The following is a 24,833-nucleotide window of genomic DNA, read 5'->3' on the forward strand; positions in this document are numbered from 1 at the left end:
TTACGGGGCATTAATTTATTTAACTGTTGAATGAATAGGACCTACATTCGAGAATACGAGGATGGATGCCTGGTCGTGCGGTTTGTGCGCTGGACTGTCGTTCGGATTTATCGACGGTCAAGGGTTCAAACCCTGCCCGCTCCCATCCCCCGTCGTCCTGCGGGAGGTTTGGACTAGGAAGTAAACTATCTTCAACTCTGAAGGAACATCCGAAACATGTAAAACATTTTACAAACAAACATTTACAAACATACCCAAAGACATATAGTCTAGTCAAGATAAATATTTTCTAGTTCTCTAGACCATTGATGCCCAACCTAATTCGTCCTGAGGGCCATTTTAATTTCTGACACTCGTGTCGCGGGCCACATTACAAAAAATGCTACAAAATGGAAACGAAATCAAGCTCAAACTTATTTCATGAGAAACCCGAAGATCTAGTACATTAATTGTGATATTTTAAGTTCGTATTTTTTTATTACGCGATAAGGACTGACTTCGATTCTCTACTTAAAACGTGAGCAACATTGGAGCTAGCTTGACCACCGCCATATTGGTTTCATAATGACGTCTATTTATTGCTGTTTTTGTTTTAAAGCAATTCTTTTTTTATGAAATAAATATGTTGGCTTATTGCAATATTCCATAAAAAAAGCAAAGATCCGTTCACTTTTCCTGGTGGATTTTACATCAAAGTGTTTAAGGTCTTGGTACCAATTCATCAGAGAAAAATTGAGGGCCCTAACATAGGTAAAGATACATTTTTCTATCTTTTTTTGAGATGGGGGAGGGGAGAGGGGGGATATTCTACCCTTTGTGCCAACGTTTGAGCGGGCCGGATAGACCATGGTCGCGGGCCGGATCTGGCCCACGGGCCGTATTTTGGGCATCACTGCTCTAGACAAATTAAAAAATTTGTTTTCATACTTTGAAACATTATAAGGGTCAAACTCGAGTTTTACCTGACTGGCCAACGAGCTTGTCATTCTTTTCTGGACCACATACATCAACTGTCAAAAATATCGTTTGAGACGTCATTGAGATCCGTGACTAGGTTTTTCCCAGATCACCCAGAAGTTTTTCTAGGAAGGCGCGAGTTAAATAGAGATATTGTAAAAAAAGACCAAACATCTTCCGTCCCCCCCTAGCTGACAGTGAAAAATCAATAAATCACTTTAGTTTGTGTTCAATACTATTATTTCTTCACCAAGGTCACATGTTTCCCAAAAAAATTATGTATTGGGGGAGGGGGGGGGGCAAGGTGTCTCCTTAGATTGTTTGCGCGAATCTTTTTGTCGTGTGGCCGACATCGCTCCAACCTAAGATTTTTATTTTTTTTTAGATGATCTATATTCTCTTCCCTACCTGCAAGATCTACTTACAACAAATACTTAAGTAATTATATTTTAATTCAAAATAGTTTAACTGATATCCTTTTTATATATTTATTTAAAAAAAAAAGTATAAACGTCTTCTTGTTCTTACATTTAAACTTCCTTGTCAGAGTTGTTCATTTTCTCTACAGCTTATTATTGTCAAGTCTAGATCTACATTGCACAAGTAGGCCTTGGAATGTTTGGCATACATTACGTTTAGGCTCGGGTGCCACTTTGTGATCTACCTGTTTTAAGTTGTACAGTGTTCTTTTAAAGTTCTGATCTATTGAAATCTAGTTTATGAAAGAGGGGGGGCGTTTTAAATGTGTGCTTCTAGGCGTAAGACTGTGGATATTTCCGTGCTCTTGAGTTGATTTCAAAATGGACTTGGATTAAGTTCCTCATTTGTATGCAGTAGATGGGGTTTATATTCAAGTTTATATTGTGTTTCACTGTTTTGACATGCGCAAGTAGAGTAGGTAAGATATAGTGAACATTTTACCAGCTTTCTAGATATAATGGCAATGCTAAGGTCTTCAATTTCGAAGATTTAAGAATGAGTGCAGTGTTTCACATGACCACGCAAACCCTGATATAAATACGTAATACAATTTTAAAAATAAGTACCTAAATATTTATGTAGTTTGGTGATACATTGATCCACAAGTTACAATGTGCAAATATTGTGAATTTAAACAAATTAAAATCCTATGTTTTGTCACCCTAAGCCAACATATCTTTACCAAAATTGATGAAATTGCCTGATTATTAGTAATTTCTCTTTCCTTTCCCTCTCCATACTGATTCCAATGTAGCTTCGAGCATTTTCGGTTAAAAACGAATACTTTAGAAAAAAAAAAGAATGAAAAGAACGGAAACTTTAAAGCCATATATTTCAATTCTGTAATTATTATTTCCCTTTATCAAATACATTAACTCATTACCATTATTATTTTATTTTTTTTTAATTTAATTTGTTAATTTTTTTTGTTTCATATTTTGTTAAAGGCGGATAATTGTTCATTTTGATCCCGGTATGGGAAGTGGGAGAAACAACGTGAACAAAATGTTTACCAAACAGACAGTGGCGTAGCTAGGATTTGCCATCATTTAAGGGCCCTGGCGGCTTGAACTCTTTTGGGGGCCCCTGCAGTTTGCGTAATATTTAATGTAAAAAAAATTCTCGATTGGGGGCCCTCTTCAAGTGGGGGGCCCATGAGAATTTTCCCGCTCCCTCCTCCACCCTAGCTACGCCTCTGCAAAAAAAGACAGACGGAGTGAGTTGATTTAAGCTTTGTAAAGCATTGCAATTTTTTTTCTCCTTGTACTTCCTAGCGGCTCAATGTCCTGTCGGCTGGTTCGGTTCCAAGTGTCAGTTCATGTGTCACTGTGAAAGCAATGCCCATTGTGATAGTTATGGTCAGTGTCCAACAAAATGTAACGCTGGCTGGTTTGGCCAAGGGTGTCAATACGGTACATGTTTTTTTTTTTATAATATGTTCTCAATGTGTATACTACTGTATGATATTAAATGGTCTCAAATCATATTAAGATGGAATATGTCTTCAATCTTCTATTTATCATTTATCACATATATTGTAATGACTTATTTATAAACAACATTTCAAAACATAAATAGCTTAGATTAACGGTAACAACTCATTGTAATATGGCCTAGTACAAGATGTGTTGTTTTTTGTTAACTTCTAGCGACATTGGACTAAACCCTTCTTTTACAATAAATAATTTACATTTTTTTTTTTAGTCTGCTTTATCTTTAATCTGTTTGTTTCTGTAGGATTTTGTTTTTATGGATAAAATATCAGTTACCTAAACTCACTAATATTGACAGTAACAGCCAACATCACAACAATGCAACACTTCCTTATTACTCATCCGCGACCGATCGTCAAGGCAGGCCTTAACACTGATTTTCAACGTCGCAACCTGTGGGCCGAGGAGATGAATAGCTCGTTTCCATGTCGCAGGTCATTGTTAAGGCATACTATAAAGATGGCTATCGTTTTTTTTTTTTTCATGGATTAGCCCACAACACTATATTTCGGGACTTTTCTGGATTTATTCGAAAGTCGATTTAGCAAAATTCCTCTTTCAGACCTTGCGATCTATAGGGCAAATGATGTAAAGGTCATCTGTTTCTGTAGCCCGCGGTTAACGATGGTGTCATGTGACCTGTACAATGACCAAAACTATTTCGCCTTTCCCTAACTAATGTCAGGTGACCATTAGAACTGGGTGGACTCAGAAGCACTTAAGGATCCAGAAATTAAAAATCCTAGTCAATACCAGAATTCGAACCCGGGAGGGGACCACTTCCCCCAAATATTATTTATGGATTTTCTAAACAGTTGAACTTTACATCATCTGCCCTATAAATCACAAGGTCTGAAAGGGGAACTTTTATAAATGAAGTCTAACTACTTAATTAAACCAAATTTTCCCTACTAGGAGGAAAACTTGTACATTCGGGGGTTTCTCTTTTGGAGCTGTTACACAAATCTTTGAAAAAAACTTTAATTTTAATGTTTTTCGTTTTGAAATTGGTTCATACTCTCCACATTTATTTAGATATTATGTTGTGTTTTCAGAGGACTTGACGACTGTTGATGGCGCGCTAATCTCGACGTCTGCTGTGTCTAGTTCCACTTCATGGTTGACTGATCAAGACGTGACAACATGCAACGAAGATCCGAGTCTCGACTCTATTACAGTGCAATGGGATAAACCTTATCCTTTCACCTGGTTAAGGATACAAGCTAAAAATCTATGTACTCGCCTTTTTTTTTTAGCGGCTCCCGAAAGGGGAAAATACGATATTAGTTTTGTGTGAACTGTCTGTCCGTCCGTACGTCCCGTTAAGCCTCGTAAAGTATAAAAGATAGTGAAAATCCGACTTCTTATTCTTTATTATTCCACAATGCATATTAGTTTATAATTGATTTATTACAATAACTTTTGTCGTTCTATGGTACCGCATAAAATGTGGTTAAGTATAAAAAATAATAAGGAAATACAGACGAGACGCTTTCATAAAGATATGCAAATGATGATGGAACTATATTTTCTAGACGTAATCGTTCTGATTTCCAAAGGAGCAAAAGGGGCGGAGTAGTACTTTGTCATGGTACTCTCTCCTGTGAAATTTCCTCAAATTGGCTACATTGGCATTGCTGGTTTCCCAGCCTTTCTGTTCATTTGTGAGTTCGAATACAGAACTAGCTTAGTTATATTTCCCGTTCTTTTTCGCATTCAGCATTCCCCCCCCCCCCCAAAAAAAAATAAAAAAAGAAAAAAAAATTCGCTGCATGCATATCACATTTTAATTAATTTTGTTTATAAATAATTTCTAAAGTGTGAACAGTCATTACATACAAGCAAAAGATTTTCATAAGATCAGGAACTTTTATTTATACATATTTCCACATCGGACCTTGTCATCATTGCGTTCTTAACATGTCATCATTGCATTCTTAACATGTCATCATTGCATTCTTAACATGTCATCATTGCATTCTTAACATGTCATCATTGCGTTCTTAACATGTCATCATTGCGTTCTTAACATGTCATCATTGCATTCTTAACATGTCATCATTGCGTTCATAACATGTCATCATTGCGTTCTTAACATACCATCATTGCGTTCTTAACATGTCATCATTGGATTCTTAACATGTCATCATTGCATTCTTAACATACCATCATTCGTTCTTAACATACCATCATTGCGTTCTTAACATGACATCATTGCGTTCTTAACATGTCATCATTGCGTTCTTAACATGTCATCATTGCATTCTTAACATGCCATCATTGCATTCTTAACATGTCATCATTGCATTCTTAACATACCATCATTGCGTTCTTAACATGTCATCATTGCATTCTTAACATGTCATCATTGCGTTCTTAACATGTCATCATTGCATTCTTAACATGCCATCATTGCATTCTTAACATACCATCATTGCGTTCTTAACATACCATCATTGTGTTCTTAACTTGCCATCATTGCGTTCTTAACATGCCATCATTGCGTTCTTAACATGTCATCATTGCATTCTTAACATGCCATCATTGCATTCTTAACATGCCATCATTGCATTCTTAACATGTCATCATTGCATTCTTAACATGTCATCATTGCATTCTTAACATGTCATCATTGCGTTCTTAACATGTCATCATTGCGTTCTTAACATGTCATCATTGCGTTCTTAACATGTCATCATTGCATTCTTAACATGTCATCATTGTGTTCTTAACATGTCATCATTGCGTTCTTAACATGTCATCATTGCGTTCTTAACATGTCATCATTGCGTTCTTAACATGTCATCATTGCATTCTTAACATGTCATCATTGCGTTCTTAACATGTCATCATTGCGTTCTTAACATGTCATCATTGCATTCTTAACATGTCATCATTGCGTTCTTAACAAACCATCATTGCGTTCTTAACATGTCATCATTGCGTTCTTAACATGTCATCATTGCGTTCTTAACATGTCATCATTGCGTTCTTAACATGTCATCATTGCGTTCTTAACATACCATCATTGTGTTCTTAACATACCATCATTGTGTTCTTAACATGTCATCATTGCATTCTTAACATGTCATCATTGCGTTCTTAACATGTCATCATTGCGTTCTTAACATACCATCATTGCGTTCTTAACATGTCATCATTGCGTTCTTAACATACCATCATTGCGTTCTTAACATGTCATCATTGCATTCTTAACATGTCATCATTGTGTTCTTAACATGTCATCATTGCATTCTTAACATGCCATCATTGCATTCTTAGCATGTCATCATTGCGTTCTTAACATGTCATCATTGTGTTCTTAACATACCATCATTGCGTTCTTAACATGTCATCATTGCGTTCTTAACATAACATCATTACGTTCTTAACATGTCATCATTGCGTTCTTAACATACCATCATTGCATTCTTAACATGTCATCATTGTGTTCTTATCTTGCCATCATTGCATTCTTAACATGTCATCATTGCATTCTTAACATGTCATCATAGTGTTCTTAACATACAATCATTGTGTTCTTAACATACCATCATTGCATTTTTAACATGTCATCATTGTGTTCTTAACATGTCATCATTGCATTCTTAACTTGCCATCATTGCGTTCTTAACATGTCATCATTGCATTCTTAACATGTCATCATTGTGTTCTTAACATACCATCATTGTGTTCTTAACATACCATCATTGTGTTCTTAACATACCATCATTGTGTTCTTAACATGTCATCATTGTGTTCTTAACATGTCATCATTGCATTCTTAACATGTCATCATTGCATTCTTAACATGTCATCATTGTGTTCTTAACATGTCATCATTGTGTTCTTAACATGTCATCATTGTGTTCTTAACATGTCATCATTGTGTTCTTAACATGTCATCATTGTGTTCTTAACATGTCATCATTGTGTTCTTAACATGTCATCATTGCATTCTTAACATGTCATCATTGCATTCTTAACATGTCATCATTGCATTCTTAACATGTCATCATTGTGTTCTTAACATGTCATCCTTGCGTTCTTAACATGTCATCATTGCGTTCTTAACATACCATCATTGCCTTTTTTGACATGTTAACTTTCCACTTTTAACATACCTAATAAGTCCTTCTTGGCATGTCAACTTTTAACTCTTGGCATGCCGACTTTGCCCTTCTTAAAATGTCAAGTTTTTTCCCATATTGACATGTCAATTTCGCCCTTCTTTAAACGTCAACTTTGCCTTTGACTATAGGAAAAAAAAAGAGCAATCAATCATAAACAAAATCGATAAGTCTGTTCATATTTTAATAGTTAATTTAATAATTCCACTCTAAAAGATTCAACCAAATATTAAAATTTACATTTAGTTTTCAAAATAATCTAATCCATGTATTCTGACTTTGAATTATATTCCAGCGGCTGTTGACCAATTTAAATTTCTATTTACAACAAGCGGAAACAAATCACACAACTGTATCAATCAGCTTCAAGCTATTATTGATTCAGTCACAGTAGACTACAGATGTGAAATTAATGATACAGTAACTAGACTGATCATTACTGGACCTAGTTTATACTCAGTGTGTTCCTTATATATTAGTGGAGGTATTTGTTTTATTATTTTTCTTACAAATCTTTTCGTACCATATATGAATATGATTATTTATACTCTATCCATTTTAAATTAAATACAGTGCATATATTGAAATATTGTACTCTTTAGTAAGCCTTCTATTGTATACGTTTACTTAAATGTATTCATTTTTCAAACACCATTAATCACATCTAATGATTATCCATTTGTAAATTAATTCAAAAATAATTCAAATTTACAGCGTAGTGCCACCACTAAGTCGTAACATTTTTATAAAGTATTATATAAAAGATTATCAATGTAAATATCAGCAATGGTAAATTTACACAAAGGTACTAAAGAAAATATTATTAATTTTGTATATTTTTTAAAATTAGTGAAATCAGTTTGTGTGTGTGGAACTTAAATTATGGAAACGGATCTCGAAAACAGCTTCAACGATTTTCCTAGAAATTTGACAATTTGTGTAGATCTTTTGGAAATAGAAACTAGTTAATTGGCTACACAACTAAGTCTCAGGTTACGGCGTTATAATTTGAAACAAGCAAAGTACAAAAACTACTTGATCCCTGAAAACCTTGTTATTTAGCCATAGAGTTTAAGCTTACGTTTTTGGACAGTGGTTGGGGTGTCATTGTGGGGTCAAATAGCTGTATTAATCCTATTTCTAATCTATTCATTCGTGATGCGGACTTTGTAAGTGACACCTGGGATTTACCTATATCTTCGGAACTATCAGTTCATTAAATACATGTGAATATTAACAATGTGGTAAGAATAATAACATTACTAAATCTGCGTATTTTATGTATCAAGTGGTTAGTCGAACTAATACTGCAACAAAAGTGTTGCAGGGGTGAACGACTGTATAGGAAGTATGATAAACACGCATATATATGTAGCCCTGCAGGACCGAGCACAAAAAAAAAGGACGTTTGGGCCACAAGGCCTTTATCAGCAACAAAACAAACAAAAATAGACAAATAATAAACACAAATAGTCTTAAGTGAACGTAACTGTCCGAGACAGAAAAGAAATGAGCCACGTTGGTGTAAAAACGCGGGAAATTGGATGGGGCGGAGATGTCAGGCAAAGATGAATGGGAACAACATCAGATAGATATGTTCACTTAAGCCAGGGGCGGAGATGTCAGGCAAAGATGAATAGGAACAACATCAGATAGATATGTTCACTTAAACCAGGGGCGGAGATGTCAGGCAAAGATGAATAGGAACAACATCAGATAGATATGTTCACTTAAACCAGGGGCGGAGATGTATGACAAAGGTGAATGGGAACAACATCAGATAGATATGTTCACTTTAGCCAGGGGCGGAGACGTCAGACAAAGGTGAATGGGAACAACATCAGATATATATGTTCACTTAAGCCAGGGGCGGAGACGTCAGACAAAGATGAATGGGAACAACATCAGATAGATATGTTCACTTTAGCCAATCAATTTTGTACGTGTGCATCGCTATATAGGGTGCGTCAAAAAAAATGTATACACGCTTCGAACTGTCAAAGACAACTTATTTCCTGTTCTAAAATGCTAAATTTCTGTGAGAAAGTAATGTCATGTTTCTTCAACAAGTTGCAGCAGTGGCAAGGAAGTAACTGCAACATGGCGGACGTGCGTTTGGGTTTTGATGAGTGGACGTACGAGCATACCTGGATCTCGATGTGCCAGGCCAGTGGATAGGACGCAGGGGACCAATCGAGTTTCCTGCACGCTCTGCAGACCTCACGCCGCTGAATTTCTTCTTATGGGGCACAGTTCAAGATGAGGTGTGCAAACGTAAACCACGTCACCTGGACACGCTGTGGAATGAGATTCAGGCGGTGTGGGCAGAAATCTCAGTGGACACTTTGGTACGATGTACGGAATCAGTGTTGACTCGTACTCAGCAATGTATTGATGCTGAAGGCCACCAGTTTGGACATTACTCATATTGCTCACATTTATTTTTCCAATCGGACATTAGGCTTTCCATTTCCAGAAATTTAGCTTTGTAGAACGGGAAACAAATGGTCTATGACAGTTCGAAGTGTGTATATATGTATTCTGCGCATCCTGTTGTTTAATTTATGTTGTGGTTTTATTGAGACTTCCAATGATATAGATCCAAGCCTTTCAAGTAAGACATAGAGGACGAAGCGTAAAAATTTTCCTCAACATGTATAATACACTTGAATCTAAAACGAGAATTCCGAACGAGATAGTTCTTTCAAAACCGATGTTGGTTCTAGACCTAAGTCTAGTACTTAAGCCACATTTACATGTATTCAATTTCGATTTTAAAAACTTATAACGGTCAAACTAGAGTCATGAATGCATGACGCGTAGGACGCAATCATCTTCTTTTTTGAAGTAACGTCTGTATTATATAAGATAAGATAGAGTTTTTCCCGTATGGCCAACGAACTAGTAATTCCTTTTTTCAACCATATACAACAACCGTTAAATTTCTAGGAAAAATTGTTAGAGCCGTTTTTGAAATCAGCGTCAAGGCTGATTCCTATCTAGATCCTGGTTGGTTCCAGTTTCCATGAAGTTTTGACTTTAAAAGAAGTATACTAAAAATCTTTTTTTTTTTACTTGTTTATTTAAGGGCGCAATGTTGCTTTGAAACAGATAGCCCAGCAGACAGGGACATATACGTTTGACAATATTTCATATCCTGCCTCCTTGGCTGTGGATGGCGACGCCAATCCTTACTTTCATAACAAGACGTGCTCTCACACAACGGACATCTTACAAGAAAGTGTGCCTCCTGTTAGCTGGACACTGACACTGGACACTCCACGAGTGATTAACAGGATAACAATATACAACAGAGGTATAAGCTTAATGTTTTCCTGTTTTTACAGAGCGTATAGCAACTCACTCTGTCTTTCTTTCTTGTAAAATGTTTGCACACATTATTTCTCTCAGACCGAATATCGGATCAAGCTGAAATTTGGTAATTAACTATTTTGATTGGTATGTCAAACAAGGGAAAGAAATTGTACTTGACTGAAGTGGAGGTATGAACTGAATTAGTCTCCTTTATAGGTCGTCATTTTAAAGTAGGCCTGAAACAAACGATTGATACAATCTTCTATTTTCACATTCATCTCACTAGCAGAGTGGTTAGTATGTCGGCTTGAGAAGGTGTGAGCCTTGAGTTCGAATTGAAGTTGTTCCCCACCTTTTTTTTAAATAAATGTATTACGGTCAAATCATCCCAGATACGTTTTAGGATCGTAGCGTATTGTTGAGAAAGCTAAAAACATGAAATTGCTCTAAACAAATACAATTGGAAAATTGGTAAAAATATCTCTAATCGCACTACTTTATTGTTGTTGGTCAAGATGTATTACAAATTTCATTTCATGACTGATTCAAACTAACTGATACACTTCGTATAAGCTTTATCCTTTTTTAAAAAGTATTTTTTTTGTTATTCTCTTTGCTATTATTTCTATAAAATCTTCAGTCTAACGTTAATTCGTGGTTATTTGGTTATTGTTACAATTGTAAATATTGTTACAAACATTTGTTCTTCTCCCCTTCCCCTCTACTCAGTAACAACTTTTTGTTAACATATGCTCCATAGAAACCGACTAGGGATTCGAAAAAGTACTTATTAAAAATCATTTCTTTCCAGAAAAGAGACATTCTCTGGCAGGACTACCTTTTAAATAACCACGTTCTGTTATATAGATCTAGTTATATGGCTCTTTAGCTATCTAGCATCTTGCCTTTCGAATTATTCATTTATCCATTCACCATTTATCCATCCATATATATATTTATATAAGTTGGGTCCGTTTGTGTATTTTAAGGGGTAAGCATATAGAACGGCTATACATGACTAAGTACATGTATGTTCCTTCTTGTTCCAGCTGACTGCTGCAGTGACAGACTGTCTAATTTTATCCTTGAAATACTGGACACTAACAACCACACCGTGTGGTCATACGAGGGTCCAGTCAACGCTTCACTTGTCTATGAGTTGAACACACTGCAGCAGAAGCCTGTCAAGACGATACGAATAATAGCCACAAGAATTGAAGTAAATACTAAGCCACCACTGGTAACTTTATGTGAAGTCTTTTTGTTTGGAGGTAATTTCGTTTCACTTAAAAAAATTTTGAAAACTTTTTACTTTAACTTTCGATTTAAACACAACTACAAGTTTATATATGGGACGCGATGGCTTAGTAGTTGGGCCCTTGACTTCCTAACCTGAGCCACTGGGCTCGAATATTGGTGAAGGTGGTACTTGTCTCCTAGACCAAGTAAATTTATGTGCACCAACACTTTGACCTTGCTTTGATGACATATACGATCAACATAAGGAAGCGACATATACTCACTGTGCCTCAATCGTGAAACCCAATGAGCAAAACTTTTAGGATGATCTTAAATTCACAATTATGTAAAAATAAATTAAACAGATAACACTGATTGCCAACAGCAGTCTCTTTTGGTAAGAAGAAAGTAAGAGAGGTGTCCCACAAAAACGCTTAAAAGACCACCCTGCGAGTCAATTTGTTTTATAGCTGGCATGGAAGAAAGTACCTGGTTGCATGCTGCCTCTGAATTTACAAAGATCAGGGGGATACACATATGAGACCACAAAAACTGCCGAGGACAGACGTAGACGGCAAAATAAAAATCTAAATCGAATACCGGCGGACAATGGTTATGTCTAGATGTGGCAACATTGTAGGTAACGTAAAATACTGTACTTCTCGGGAGTTTAGCTTCAGACTCAAACACACAAGTCTTACATACATATATACATATATAGCTTTATCAATGCAGCTAAAAGTGTGTCCTTTCTTACTCAGATTGTGAACCAGGAGCATGGGGGCTTGGATGTACAAGCCCCTGCCCCACAGAATGTAGAGATTTTTGCCAGCAAGAGTCAGGAAAATGCTTTAAATGTCTGGGCTATGTAGATCCGCCTCGTTGTACTACAGGTGGGTAACTAAAACACACAAACATTTCATCTTTTTTAAAGTGAAAATACCAAAAATGCGATGTAGTAATATTTTAATGAAGGGTAAACAACTTATTTTGGAATTGGTAACTTAAGGGTTAAATCATAGACTTATATATACTACTCTAGACTAGACATGGAGATTTTTTTACACTATTAAAAATGTCGTTAAAATTTTTTTTTTTAAAGTTGGATCAAGGCGTTGTTTTGTAAAGTAGTTAAATGAAGTAGAGTATTTTTTTTCAACCTTAACCTATGTAACATATAATTTAATTTTTAGAGCTACATCTAGTAATTGAACATCAAAAAGAAAAGTACTCTTGTCTCATAATTATTATTTTGCTATTTTTAGATACATAATCTAGAAAGATCTAGGCAATCAATCTATTTAAATGTACATAAGATGATTTAAATCAACATGGATTATTTCCATCTAGGATTTTTGAAACATTATCTCAATGGAAACAAACGGGAAATGGTTGTTTCATATATTTGCGTGAATACCCGAGAAATGATTTTGCATTATTTCTAAACTTTGAAAACTAAAGATCATTACTTGTCTAAGACAGAAAAGATTGATTGGGGCGACTCCCCTTAGAACCTGAAAAAAGAGTTTAAGTACATAAAAATCTATATATGTATAGGTTTGTGAATCGATCAATCGCGGATAAGAATTTATTTCTGTTTCCAGTCTAGATATAATATATAAGTCTATGGGTTAAATATTTCTTTCCTGCGCGTTACTTCCTTTTTCATGAGTCCACTGGGACTAAGCTTCAACGGCTTTCTTATGCACTGTGGGTAAGAGTTTCAAAAGACCCGCGTAGCTACGCTTCATTGGCCATAGAATGGTCATCACTGATGTTCACTATGTTATCTTTATTTGTGCAGGTTTATTCTAATGTATAATTCTCCCACTTCCTATAAAATGTTTCCAAATGGCATGCGTCTCAAATAGCCTCTGACAACCAGTCCAACTCCTGGCCTTCATGTGTAGCTCAGATAATGAGTCCGGCGGAACTGTTCTCACTAACAGGAGAAGGGGCAAAGGCGAGTAACTGGCACCTTAACCAGTAAGCTTCGGGTAGGAGGGGCTCGTTAGCCATGGCTGGCTACCCACCTAAGAGAAGGAAAACTCTAAACCTCTATTGCCTTACAGCTATACCCAATCATGGGAAAGGCTTTGGGAGTCAACCCTGAGGAAAAATCAGGAGCTGGCGACACTAAGGTAGTTAGCAGCACCTAGTGCTACACCTTGGCAGAACCTGCAATGCCGCTGACCCCAAACTGTATCGGCACTGCCGTTCCTTTGGATACATCAGCTGCGTGGAGAGGGGGGAACTGATGTGTGGGCGACATCGTTCCGACCACAGCTAATGCCCAGACATTCATCTCACCAAGATGATCCATAGTCGCTTCGCGACTGAAGGAGGCCATATATATAATTCTCCCAAACATTTTGAATTAATTTAAAACAGTTGGACCTTTATTACAATATCTCTGATCAAGCCACACATTTCGAGTTGGTGAAACCCGGACAAAGCCTTTAGCAGTGTAGACACGGTTTCCGAGAACGGCTTCAAAGATTTTCATGGAAATTTCACAGTTGATATTTATCGCTGAGAAAAGAAATATTAGCTTGTTGGAATCAGTGAGAAAACTCTGGTTTGACCGTTATAATTTTCCAAACAAGAAATTTCTTGAAATTTGGGTAGAGGACTAGAATATTGTTGCCTTGAGGGCTTGAACAGACTATATGTTTTTTTGGTATTTCCACATGCAGGTTCTCTTCATACAAAAGGTTAATAAATTCATACTCCGGAATATTTTGCGCAGTGTAGATCTAAAGGCCCATCTTTAGAATAGTATACTGTCTAGTAGATTTCAACATTCGCTTAACCAGGATTTGTTCTTGGGGACAGGGGGTGGAGATTATTATAGTTAAATTATTTTTTTTTTCAAAATCTAATATACACTAGTTGTTAAGAGAAAAAAAAATCAAATGTCTATAAGTTTTATAAGAAGTTATTTTATTTGTTTAAAACATATTTTTAAAAAGTGCTTGTTTTGTATGATTTAATTTTCACTATTGATATGAGAAACATATTGTTCTGTTTCAGCATGTTTACCAAACACTTGGGGTATAAACTGTCAGAGTAATTGCAGCAGTTCTTGTCACAACACTTCATGTGACAAAGTAACTGGTGTTTGTGACAAAGGCTGCAGTGGCTACAGTAATCCCCCAGCATGCACAGCAGGTGGGTCTAAATTCGATGACTTCATAGGATAGATCACAGTACATGGCCATTTATTTAAAAGCACTCGCGATCAATAGCCATTTTTTTTATTGGATAATAGATGTAACAAAATAGTCACAATGTCTAAACCAGCGATGTCCAGCCAAATTCGACCTGCGGGTCATTTTAGTTTCCGACACTCGTGTCGCAGACCACATGACCTAATGACCCAAAAGTTATAAAAAAGAAATGAAATGGACCTGTAAGTATTTAATTAGAAACTTACATTAATGAAAGTGGCTTCATTTCATTGTTTAAAATGTGAGCAACATTGTAGCTGGCTTAATATTATGTTCCTCAAAAAAAAGTAAAGATCCGTTCACTTTTCCTTGTAAATTCTATATTTAGAGTACAAATTCTTAAACGCACAGATGAGAACAGTTATGATACAAATCAATCAGAGAAAAGTGATGGCCTTAACAAAAGTAAAGATACATTTCTCAGCCTTTTTCTTTTACGAAGGAGGGATTTTCAACACTTTGAGAAGACGTTACGGCGGGCCGGATAGAACCTCGTCGCGGGCCGGATTTGGCTCGCGGGCCGTATTTTGGGCATAACTGAAATAAACCATATATTAAATATATTATATCATTTACAAAAATAAATTTAAAAAAAGCTTATAACAACTATAGAGATGAAGTAGGTGTGTAAAAATCTTAGGTTGTATCATTTTTTTAATGTGTCATTCTACAGAATGTGCTTCTGGGAAATGGGGACACAACTGTAGTTATGAGTGCAGTAGTTTTTGTATTCGCCAAACGTGTGAACGAGTTACTGGACTTTGTCAATACACAAGCGAGACCACTGCAACAACTGCAACAACTGTAGGTAAATGGAAGGAGTTTAATTAAGAATATATTCAGCTTCAGCTTCACCTTTCCCTTAGTCTGTTGAACGTTTGTGCCCCACACAAGATCTGTCAACCGTCTTATTCCATTCCTCTCTGTCCTTTGCCTTGTCCAGGCCCGTCCATTCTTTTATGTTGTTTTCCTTAAGCTAGATAGATATATAGATAGATAAATAAATAGATAGATAGATATAGATAGATAGAAAGATATATAGATGGATAGATATATAGATAGATAAAATATTCATATATATAGATATATAGATATATATATATATAGCGAAATCAAACACAGAATACTCTTGGCACATTAAGAGAGAGGTCGGCTTTTGTTTCCGGAGTAAACATATAGATAATACCACATTCGAGATTTTCCTTCATTACATATTAATTTTTTGTCACAGCGTTTATTATAGCTATGCACAGCATTGACATTTCTCTTGTATTATTTGGTTATTGCAAAACGCTACTGTTCCCGACTTTCTTTAATCAGAATAGTCGAATTTCAACCAACATATTGTAGAACTGACTGGACGAAAAAAAAATTTTTTTTTTTTGGTTGTGGGGTGGTGGTGGTTGTGGAATGAGGCTCTATTAAAACATTTAAGAAAGACTGCTTTAATCACAATTTACCTCTACAAGTCTATTATATAAACATATATTAACTATATTAACATACAATTAACAAAATACACTGACGCCAAACTAAAGCAGTTTCTTTTGAGGATACCAATGGTTTTCAGGCTTTCTAGAGGTCACAGATAAAACAATGTGACTTAAAAGATTGCCCACAAATATTAAAATGACCGAATGATGTTATTTAGACAAGAGATTCTGCTACTACGCTCTTGCGCACGCTCCATTGGCTTCCCGTGAAAGCGAGAACCGATTACAAGGTCGCCACACTTTGTCATCAGTGCATATATAACAATGAGATGCCGCTGTACCTTAGCGAACTGATTACTCCATATGCCCCTCATAAAGCCCTGCGCTCAATGGACGCAACGCTTTTAGTGGTGCCACGCTTCTCCCTCAAAAGCTACGGTCTGCGGGCTTTTTTAGTTCACGGACCAGAGGTTTGGAACTCACTCCCCATTGATCTCAGACAGACAACATGCTACTCAACTTTCAAGAAGAACATTAAGACCTATCTGTTTAAAACTTTTTTAGATTAGTTTGTCATGTTAGCTCTTGTGTTTGTGTTTGTAATGTTATTACAGCCCCTATAGGCTACAGCGCTTTGTAAATAAAAGTATTATTATTTTTATTATTAAGTTAATCAAGCATAATTCTATGATGTATTACGTATTAAAACATTTTATTCTTTATTATTTAATCATTTATAAATTCAACATAAATCTTACTCATACTTTAGTTTCAGATCCCTGCAATTGTCCAGGCTTAGGACCTGGCATCGGTATAGGTATCGCCATTGGTGTGGTCAGTATTGTTCTAGTCGACATAGCTATCTACTTTATATTTATCAAGAGAAGACAACCTCCAGCCACTGTGAATGATCCTGTAGAGAAGACGCATGGGACGCAACTCCAACAATATGACTCCTTGAAAGAAAACACTCAATATAAACCACACTATGAAACAGTCGATCCTATAGGTAATTTTATAAATTATTGCATTAGATACACATCTTAATAATGTATATCTTAAAGGCTATGGCACTTTTCTAATATATGTTGTTACATACTTTTGCTGGTGGTTATAAGGTACAGCCCTTTTCAATAGTCTACAGATAAATGAGATAATTCACTTTCAGTATTTACATACTACTAGCATAGAGTGTATGTAATAAAGTACCCTACATCAGTGATACCCAAACTAATTCGACCTGAGGGCCATTTGCATTTCCAACACTCGTGTCGCGGGCCACATGACCTAAAAGTTACAAAAACGAAATGAAATCGACCTGAAGCTATTTGATTAGAAGCTTACATTATTTACGCGTCGGAAAGTGGCTTCATTTCTCTATTTAAAATGTGAGAAACATTGTAGCCCCCTCTTACTACCGACTCAATTTTCTTGTCTCTTTTTTTTGGTAAATATTCCCATCAATCCTCCAATCTCTAGGCGTAGTTTAACTATCTTTAATTCGCGGCTCAAACCAATTATGCGTCATATCTGTTTCATAATGTTATTATATATAATGTTTTTAAAACAATCACAATTAACAAATTAAATATGTTATCTTATTATAATGTTGCATAAAAAAGTAAAAATCCATTCATTTTTCCTAAAAATATAAGTTGCAACAAGGGCAACATAGAGATTTAAGACTTCACATAATTTAGGCTTAAGGTATATTGGTGCCCGGTTTTCTTGTGTTAAATTATCATCAGCCTCAAGAGGTTTGGCTTAAATTTCTTGATCATTAGTTGCATTAAACTGCTGTTTGACATTAATTCTGTGTAGGGCCTACACTACTCTTTCTAAATACTTGTTTATATCAATATCCTTACTCAGTTAACATGAGGCATGAAAAATTATGAAGCATCCTTCCACAAAATTTAAAAAATGCATAAATTAAAAATATTTTCGAATGATGAATAATTTGCATTCAGAGTCCCATTTCAGAAACGCGCCAGTGTTACAGGTTAATAGTGAGGTCCCTAAAGTAAGAAAAGATACATTTTTCAACATTTTTTTTAATGAAGGGGCGATTTTCTACACTTTGTTCTGACGTTTCGGCGGGCCGGATAGAACCTCGTCGTGGGCCGGATGTGGCCCATGGGCCGTATTTTGGGCATCACTGCTATACATCATTTGTTTAATAGACTGTGTAAAATTAAACTTTTCTACTCTCACAAAAAATGGTTTTAATAACAAACAGTATTATTTCAAGACTAAAATAAAATAAATAACCGTCTTTTATTTACAAATTTAAAAACAAACGTATTTATTTATTAGTCACAGAAGGAAAAGTATAGTCAAGTTCCCCTATCAGACCTTGCGATCTATAGGGTAGATGATGTTTAGGTCATCTGTTTCCTTGACCAACGGTTAAAGAGACTTAACTTTTACCCAATTAAAGTATATTAGAGTAGGGTGGACTTAAAGTCGTCATTGAGATTAGAATCCAGGACTCCAGGTCCGGAATCCAATTGCTTAACCATTCAGCATCTCAGTACACACGAGTGGCTTACTAAATGTTTATAGTGTTAATCTGTTTATAATAATATCAACATTAACTATCAACTTAATACTGCACAATCTTAAATATAGGCTTTGCACAAATGATACTGAAACAATGTGCCAAAATATTTATAATGATATCAACATTAACTATCAACTTAATACTGAACAATCTTAAATAAAGGCTTTGCACAAATGATACTGAACCAATGTGCCAAAATTTGTTTCAGACATAGACAAGACTTCAGTGACTCAAGGCTCTACATCTTCACCTTATGAGAACGAAGTAGCACCATATGAAAGATACAGTCCTAAACATAATAAATAAACTTAAAGGGAAATAAAAATGTCATAGCCCCACACATATATCTGTACCTACAAATAGTTAAGACAGAAATGTTAATGTCAATTTTGTTTCATGGACAATCCCTCCTATTTGCTTACAAACTCTACACGACTTTAAACCGGAAACCGACTGTAAAACTGGGTGGGCATTTTCATAAAAACAAATTATAACGATTTCCATAGAAATTCGACACTGGTGTTAAAGTAACTACCTAACTGGCCTAACATTGAAAAAATCTGGTTTGACAGTTACATCATTTTCAAAATATAATCATTTTAAAATTAAGTTTGGCTTGTCTTTTTATTTTGAATACAACTGAAGTGATAAGAACCGCATTCCGCATTTCTTAATTTTCTTGCATATAAATTTTGCGCATCGTCTCTTATAGAAATAAGACTATCCTTTTTAAATAAGTGAATGTAGTTGTGCAATATTTATCTCATTGCATTTATGAAGCAGTGCATCAAGGGGGATTTTATTTTTAAAAGAAACGTTCTTATTGCACATGTTTTTTGATACAATCATGGCATAGAAAAATAATTATAAAAGAGAATTATCTATATATATAATTCTCTTCTTCCCTCAAGAGTTTTGTCGAGTAGTAAGAAGTATTTCTGTCCACGAGAAAACAAGAGTAGTGTTCACACTACGGATGACTGGCTGCGCGCTTGACTGTCGTTTAAATTTATCAAACCCTGCCCACTCCCATCCCCCTTTGTCCTGCTTGAGGTTTGGACTAGGAACTAATCTAAGTAATCTAGTAAATCGACTATATGTAAATAGCAGGGCAGGACTTAACCATTGTGGGGCCCTATGCGAAACGGATTTCGCGGGGCCAAGTTTGGGTAAGGAAGCGGATAATAAGTAAAATTTAAGAGTTTGTATTAGAAAATAAATTCGTCTATGCATTTTATTCATCCTTTACTACGTACAGAATTACTTTACGAGCCTTGCGTTTAGCAAAGTCATACAGTATATCATAATAATTATGTTTCCTACATAGCATGAATTACCAAATGTTTCAATCTATCTTTGAGAATTGTTTTCCATATTGAATGACACCCAAAATGACAATTTTTTTTGTATATATTTCAGTATATTTTAATGACTTTTTCGTACATTTAGCGATTTCGGAAGAAAATACCTAGAGCTACTGGTAAATTGACAAGAGGGCGCGGGAAATCTGTTTTAAGTTATAAAATGGTGTAATTTTATAATTTATACACCTTGAATTAGAGCGGGTCCTATGAAAGTGCGGGTCCTATGAAAGTGCGGGGCCCACTGCGGTCGCATAGGTTGCAGTGGCCTAAGGCCGGCCATGCAAAGTAGCGGAGTATTTTACGCCGCCGGTCGACTAGTTAAATATATACAGGAGAAGTAAAACTTTGAATCCAAACCTCCGATGCCCTGCGGCTATACCCAAACACGGGAAAGACTTCGGGAGACAACCCTGAGGAAAAATCAGGAGCTGGTGACCCTTCGGCAGATTGTGGCACACCATGCTAAAGCCTGGCAGATCCTGCGGCGCTACTGATCCCAAACTATCGGATATTCCGTTCCTTTGGTCTCATCAGCTGCGCGAAGATGGGGGAACTGCTGTGTGGGCGACATCGTTCCGACCATAAACAATACCCAGGCTTTCATCTCACTTGCTCTGAGATGAACCATAGTCGTTCTACGACTGAAGATGACCAATAATAAATGTTAAAGTAAAAAATATTGTAAAGATTAATCAGAAACATTAAGAAGAAAAAAAGTAAATTTTCCCATTTTAGACCTTGCTATCTATGCGGCCGATGATGTTAAGGTCTTCTGTTTCTTTGGCCAACAGTTAACGAGCAGGGTGTCATCTGGTCAGCACAACCACCGACCCGCTTCATTTTCCCCAGTTAAGTCAAGCACCCATTGGGTGGACTCAGGGGCACCCTAAGAATTCCGAAATTCAAAGTCAAAGTCTTCACCGAGATTCGAATTCAGGACCCCAGGTTCGGAAGCTAGGATCTTAACCACTCAACCACCGCCTCCTATCATAAACCTTAGTGTTATAACATTCATCATCATCTTTATCATCATTATCCTACCTTTAATTATCGTCATTGGAATTGTGACAGCTTGCGTAACCGAATCCCCGCTTCCTTTTCAAAAGCAGATGCTCCTAGAGGGATATCAGGAGACAGGCCTTCCATTGTAACACATTGTTAAGCCAGCTTTTCTGTGGACGACCCTTTCTTCGCGCTCCCTTCACTGTACCTTGAAGATGACATTTATCATGACACAAAATAAGATAGTTTGATTTGTATGTGTGTGTGTGTGTGTATGTTTATTTTAGCGACTGGCTTACGTCATACTGTACTGTCATATTGTACAAATCACAAAAAATATTAAACTGTGATATTATGTTTATATATATATATATATATATATATATATATATATATATATATATATATATATATATATATACATATATAGGCATGTTTCCTGTCATTGTAGTGTCATTATAAAAATGTTAATAGAAGTATTGTTCTGTAGCTTTCCAATTGTACACATTGTATTTTTGTATAATAACTTTTGAAAAATGTTCTAGAATTTTAATAATTTTCTTCCTAACTAATGACTGAGTTTTTGTTAAAAACATATGTTGAACTTTATGACATTCACAGCTCTCGTTTAGATCTAAGCTAGTTATCTACAATTCTATCTATCTATCTTTCTATCTATCATCTATCCATATATACACATACAAATCAAAGAGTATATGGCGATTAGAATAGAAATGAGTATATTTATAAAATTAAAATAAGGTGGAACGACCTGAATTTGAATTCATGGCTCAAGCCTCTCAAATGTATCAGAAAAAAAGGAAAAATCATGGAACACGACAGCCACAACAGTATATCTATCATCTATCTATCTATCTATCTATCTATCTATCTACGTATCTACCTATCTATCTACCTATCTATCTACCTATCTACATATCTATCTACCTACGTATCTATCTATCTATCTATCTATCTACCTATCTATCTATCTATCTACCTATCTATCTACTTATCTATCTATCTACCTATCTAGATAGATCTAGATAGATAGATAGATAGATAGATAGATAGATAGATAGATAGATAGACATAGATGGATAGATAAATAGATAGATATAGATAGATAGATAGATAGATAGATAGATAGATAGATAGATAGATAGATAGATAGATAGATCTAGATAGATAGATAGATAGATAGATAGATAGATAGATAGATAGATAGATAGATAGATAGATAGATAGATAGACATAGATGGATAGATAAATAGATAGATATAGATAGATAGATAGATAGATAGATAGATAGATAGATAGATAGATAGATAGATAAAGGGGTCATGGGTGACCCATGAGTCATGGTCACTTGCTGATGAGATAGATTTAGATAACTATACAATCTTCCATATTCATAAGCTCTCCACTAGCAGAGTGGTTAGAGTGTAATACTCATTTCTATTCTAATCGCCATGTACTCTTCGGATTGTGAGTATATACATGGGGGGGGGGGCGGATCGGAGTTTAGTGACTGATTTTTGGTTTGATTTTTTGTTTATTTTAGTTGAGATTTTTAATACTAAACCATCACTTGCCCCAGCACAGCCAAGTGTTTTCGAGTTTAAAACCCCTTAGTAGGGAGTTTTGAGTTTAAAACCCCCTACCAGGGGGTTTTGTGTTTTGAGCTTAAAACATCCTACCAGGGGGTTTTGAGTTTAAAACCCTCTACAGGGGGTTTTGAGTTTAAAACCCCCTACCAGGGATTTTAGCAGTTAAATCCCCCTCTTCTATAAAACAAAACCACAAAAAAGAAATGCAAACTATAATCCCCAAATTCCAAGAGCACAGTTAAAGAAGATTTTGATTTTAAAACCCTTCCAAAATTTACGATAAACGCCCTATTCAATCTAAAAAAGCAAATTACACACTCAAAATTTTGAAGGGGTTTTGAGTTTAACCCCCCCCCCTTTCAGTAGGGTTTGAAGCTAAAACTAAAACATACCTGCTCAATATAAAAAAAAAGCTAATTACGAACTCAAAATGTTATGAACGTAGCTAAATGGGTTTTGGCTCAGCTTTGAGTTTAAACCCAACTTCAGCGGGGTTTGAAGGTAAAAAATACATCTTGAATATTAAAAACAAATCAAATTATACACTCAAAATTCTATGGGTGTAGTCAAAGGGTTTTGAGTTTAAACTCTCCTCGAGTGGTTTTTGAAGCTAAAAAATACCTTTTCTATAAAAAAAAAAGCAAATTGCACACTCTGACATCGTAGCCAAATACCTTTAATATTAGAAACAAAGCAAATTATACAATTAAAATGCTATCAGCGTTGCCAAAAGGGTTTTGAGTTTAAACCCCCTTTCAGGGGGGCTTGATGCTTTAAAAAATACCTCTTCAATATAAAAAAAGGCAAATTACTATTTATATATACTTATATATATATACTTCCTAGTTAGAATAAAATGCACTTCTTTTTCAGTACAATAACGTTTTTTTTCAAATTGCTAGAAAATGGGCCATAGTATTATTGACATACGCTACAGTACGAAAGGTTCCTATTTTAAGCATAATATTATATTAACATTAAAGTGTATGTAGTGTTATTCATAATGTCTTGGCATATTAAACTTGAACTACTGCACTAGATGAAGTGTCGGTGCCTGCTGCGAATGCCTGCGATCAGATGTTATTTCATTGACTAGAAGCCTATGTGCTGCGGAAATGTTTAGCTATGGGATTGGATTAAGTTCTACACAAAGAGTATTTATAGACTAGATGGAATTCTTAACAAAACTTGTTGTGTGTTTTATTCTATGGACACGGTTGCAGTATTTTGGTAAGGATTTGGCTAACATTGTTTAAGTCTTCTAGATTGTTAAACGCTTTTATACTGCTGGTGTAGAAGACGTTGGCCACTAGATTTAATTTAAAAAAAAAACAATAACTAACGATAACGAATAGGACGACATCAGTTCAACTACTTGAGAAGGGGGCTTCTGAAATACTTATAATGTTTATTCAAAATTAAATGATGACACATGTCCTAAATTTAATTCCATCATATCACTACTATAACAGATCACTAAAAACTTGCAGTTATTACACTAAGTCACTAATCTTATACTGCATTACATTGTACATCAATGCCAAGAGCTGTAAATACTTTATTTAGTCTGCAAAGTCATTTATGGAACGTGGGTGGACACGGATATCGAAAATGACTGTAGCGTTTATTTTCCCCTAGAAATGTGACATTTTAGAAAAAAACATTACTAGCTAATTTGTTACACTGGGAAACAAGAAAATATATTTAAAAATTCTTTAAAAGAAAACAAAACTTATTTTAAGTGTAATTGTATCAATTAGTTTGGATCAGTCATGTAATTAAATTTATAATAGATGTAGACAATGTAGACTAACAATAATAAATTCGTGCAATTCAAAATATTTGAAACTATTCTTTGTATTAAGCGAAATTTCATGCTTTTAGCTTTTTCACTACGCTATGAGCCTATCACTTGTGTAGATCAATAGGGAAAGGATGGGGTGGAGGGGAAGGGGGAGGATGTACCGTGATTGATTTTTAAATGCATGGACATCAGGTATCAAGTCACAGGGAGTCT

General features: G+C 35.5%; 1 protein-coding gene across 2 annotated transcripts; it reads left to right on the plus strand.

The window, feature by feature from the left end:
* Nucleotides 1-1,594: 1,594 nt before the first annotated feature.
* LOC106051604 (uncharacterized) lies at nt 1,595-20,853 on the plus strand. 2 transcript variants are annotated; one of them, XM_056028255.1, is made up of 11 exons: nt 1,595-1,855; nt 2,712-2,849; nt 3,986-4,165; nt 7,356-7,544; nt 10,149-10,376; nt 11,425-11,646; nt 12,376-12,507; nt 14,648-14,785; nt 15,518-15,652; nt 17,047-17,286; nt 19,049-20,853. In XM_056028255.1, exons 1-11 carry the CDS (start codon nt 1,795-1,797, stop codon nt 19,144-19,146), a joined length of 1,761 nt encoding a protein of 586 aa, XP_055884230.1. In that variant the 5' UTR covers nt 1,595-1,794; the 3' UTR covers nt 19,147-20,853. The 2 variants fall into 2 exon arrangements, with proteins under 2 accessions (XP_055884230.1, XP_055884231.1); XM_056028256.1 differs by lacking the exon at nt 19,049-20,853 and having other exon boundaries at nt 15,518-15,648; nt 17,047-17,223.
* The last annotated feature ends 3,980 nt before the right edge of the window (nt 20,854-24,833 follow it).

This window comes from Biomphalaria glabrata, chromosome 5 (assembly GCF_947242115.1).
Source record: "Biomphalaria glabrata chromosome 5, xgBioGlab47.1, whole genome shotgun sequence".
Taxonomy (NCBI): Eukaryota; Metazoa; Mollusca; class Gastropoda; family Planorbidae; genus Biomphalaria; species Biomphalaria glabrata.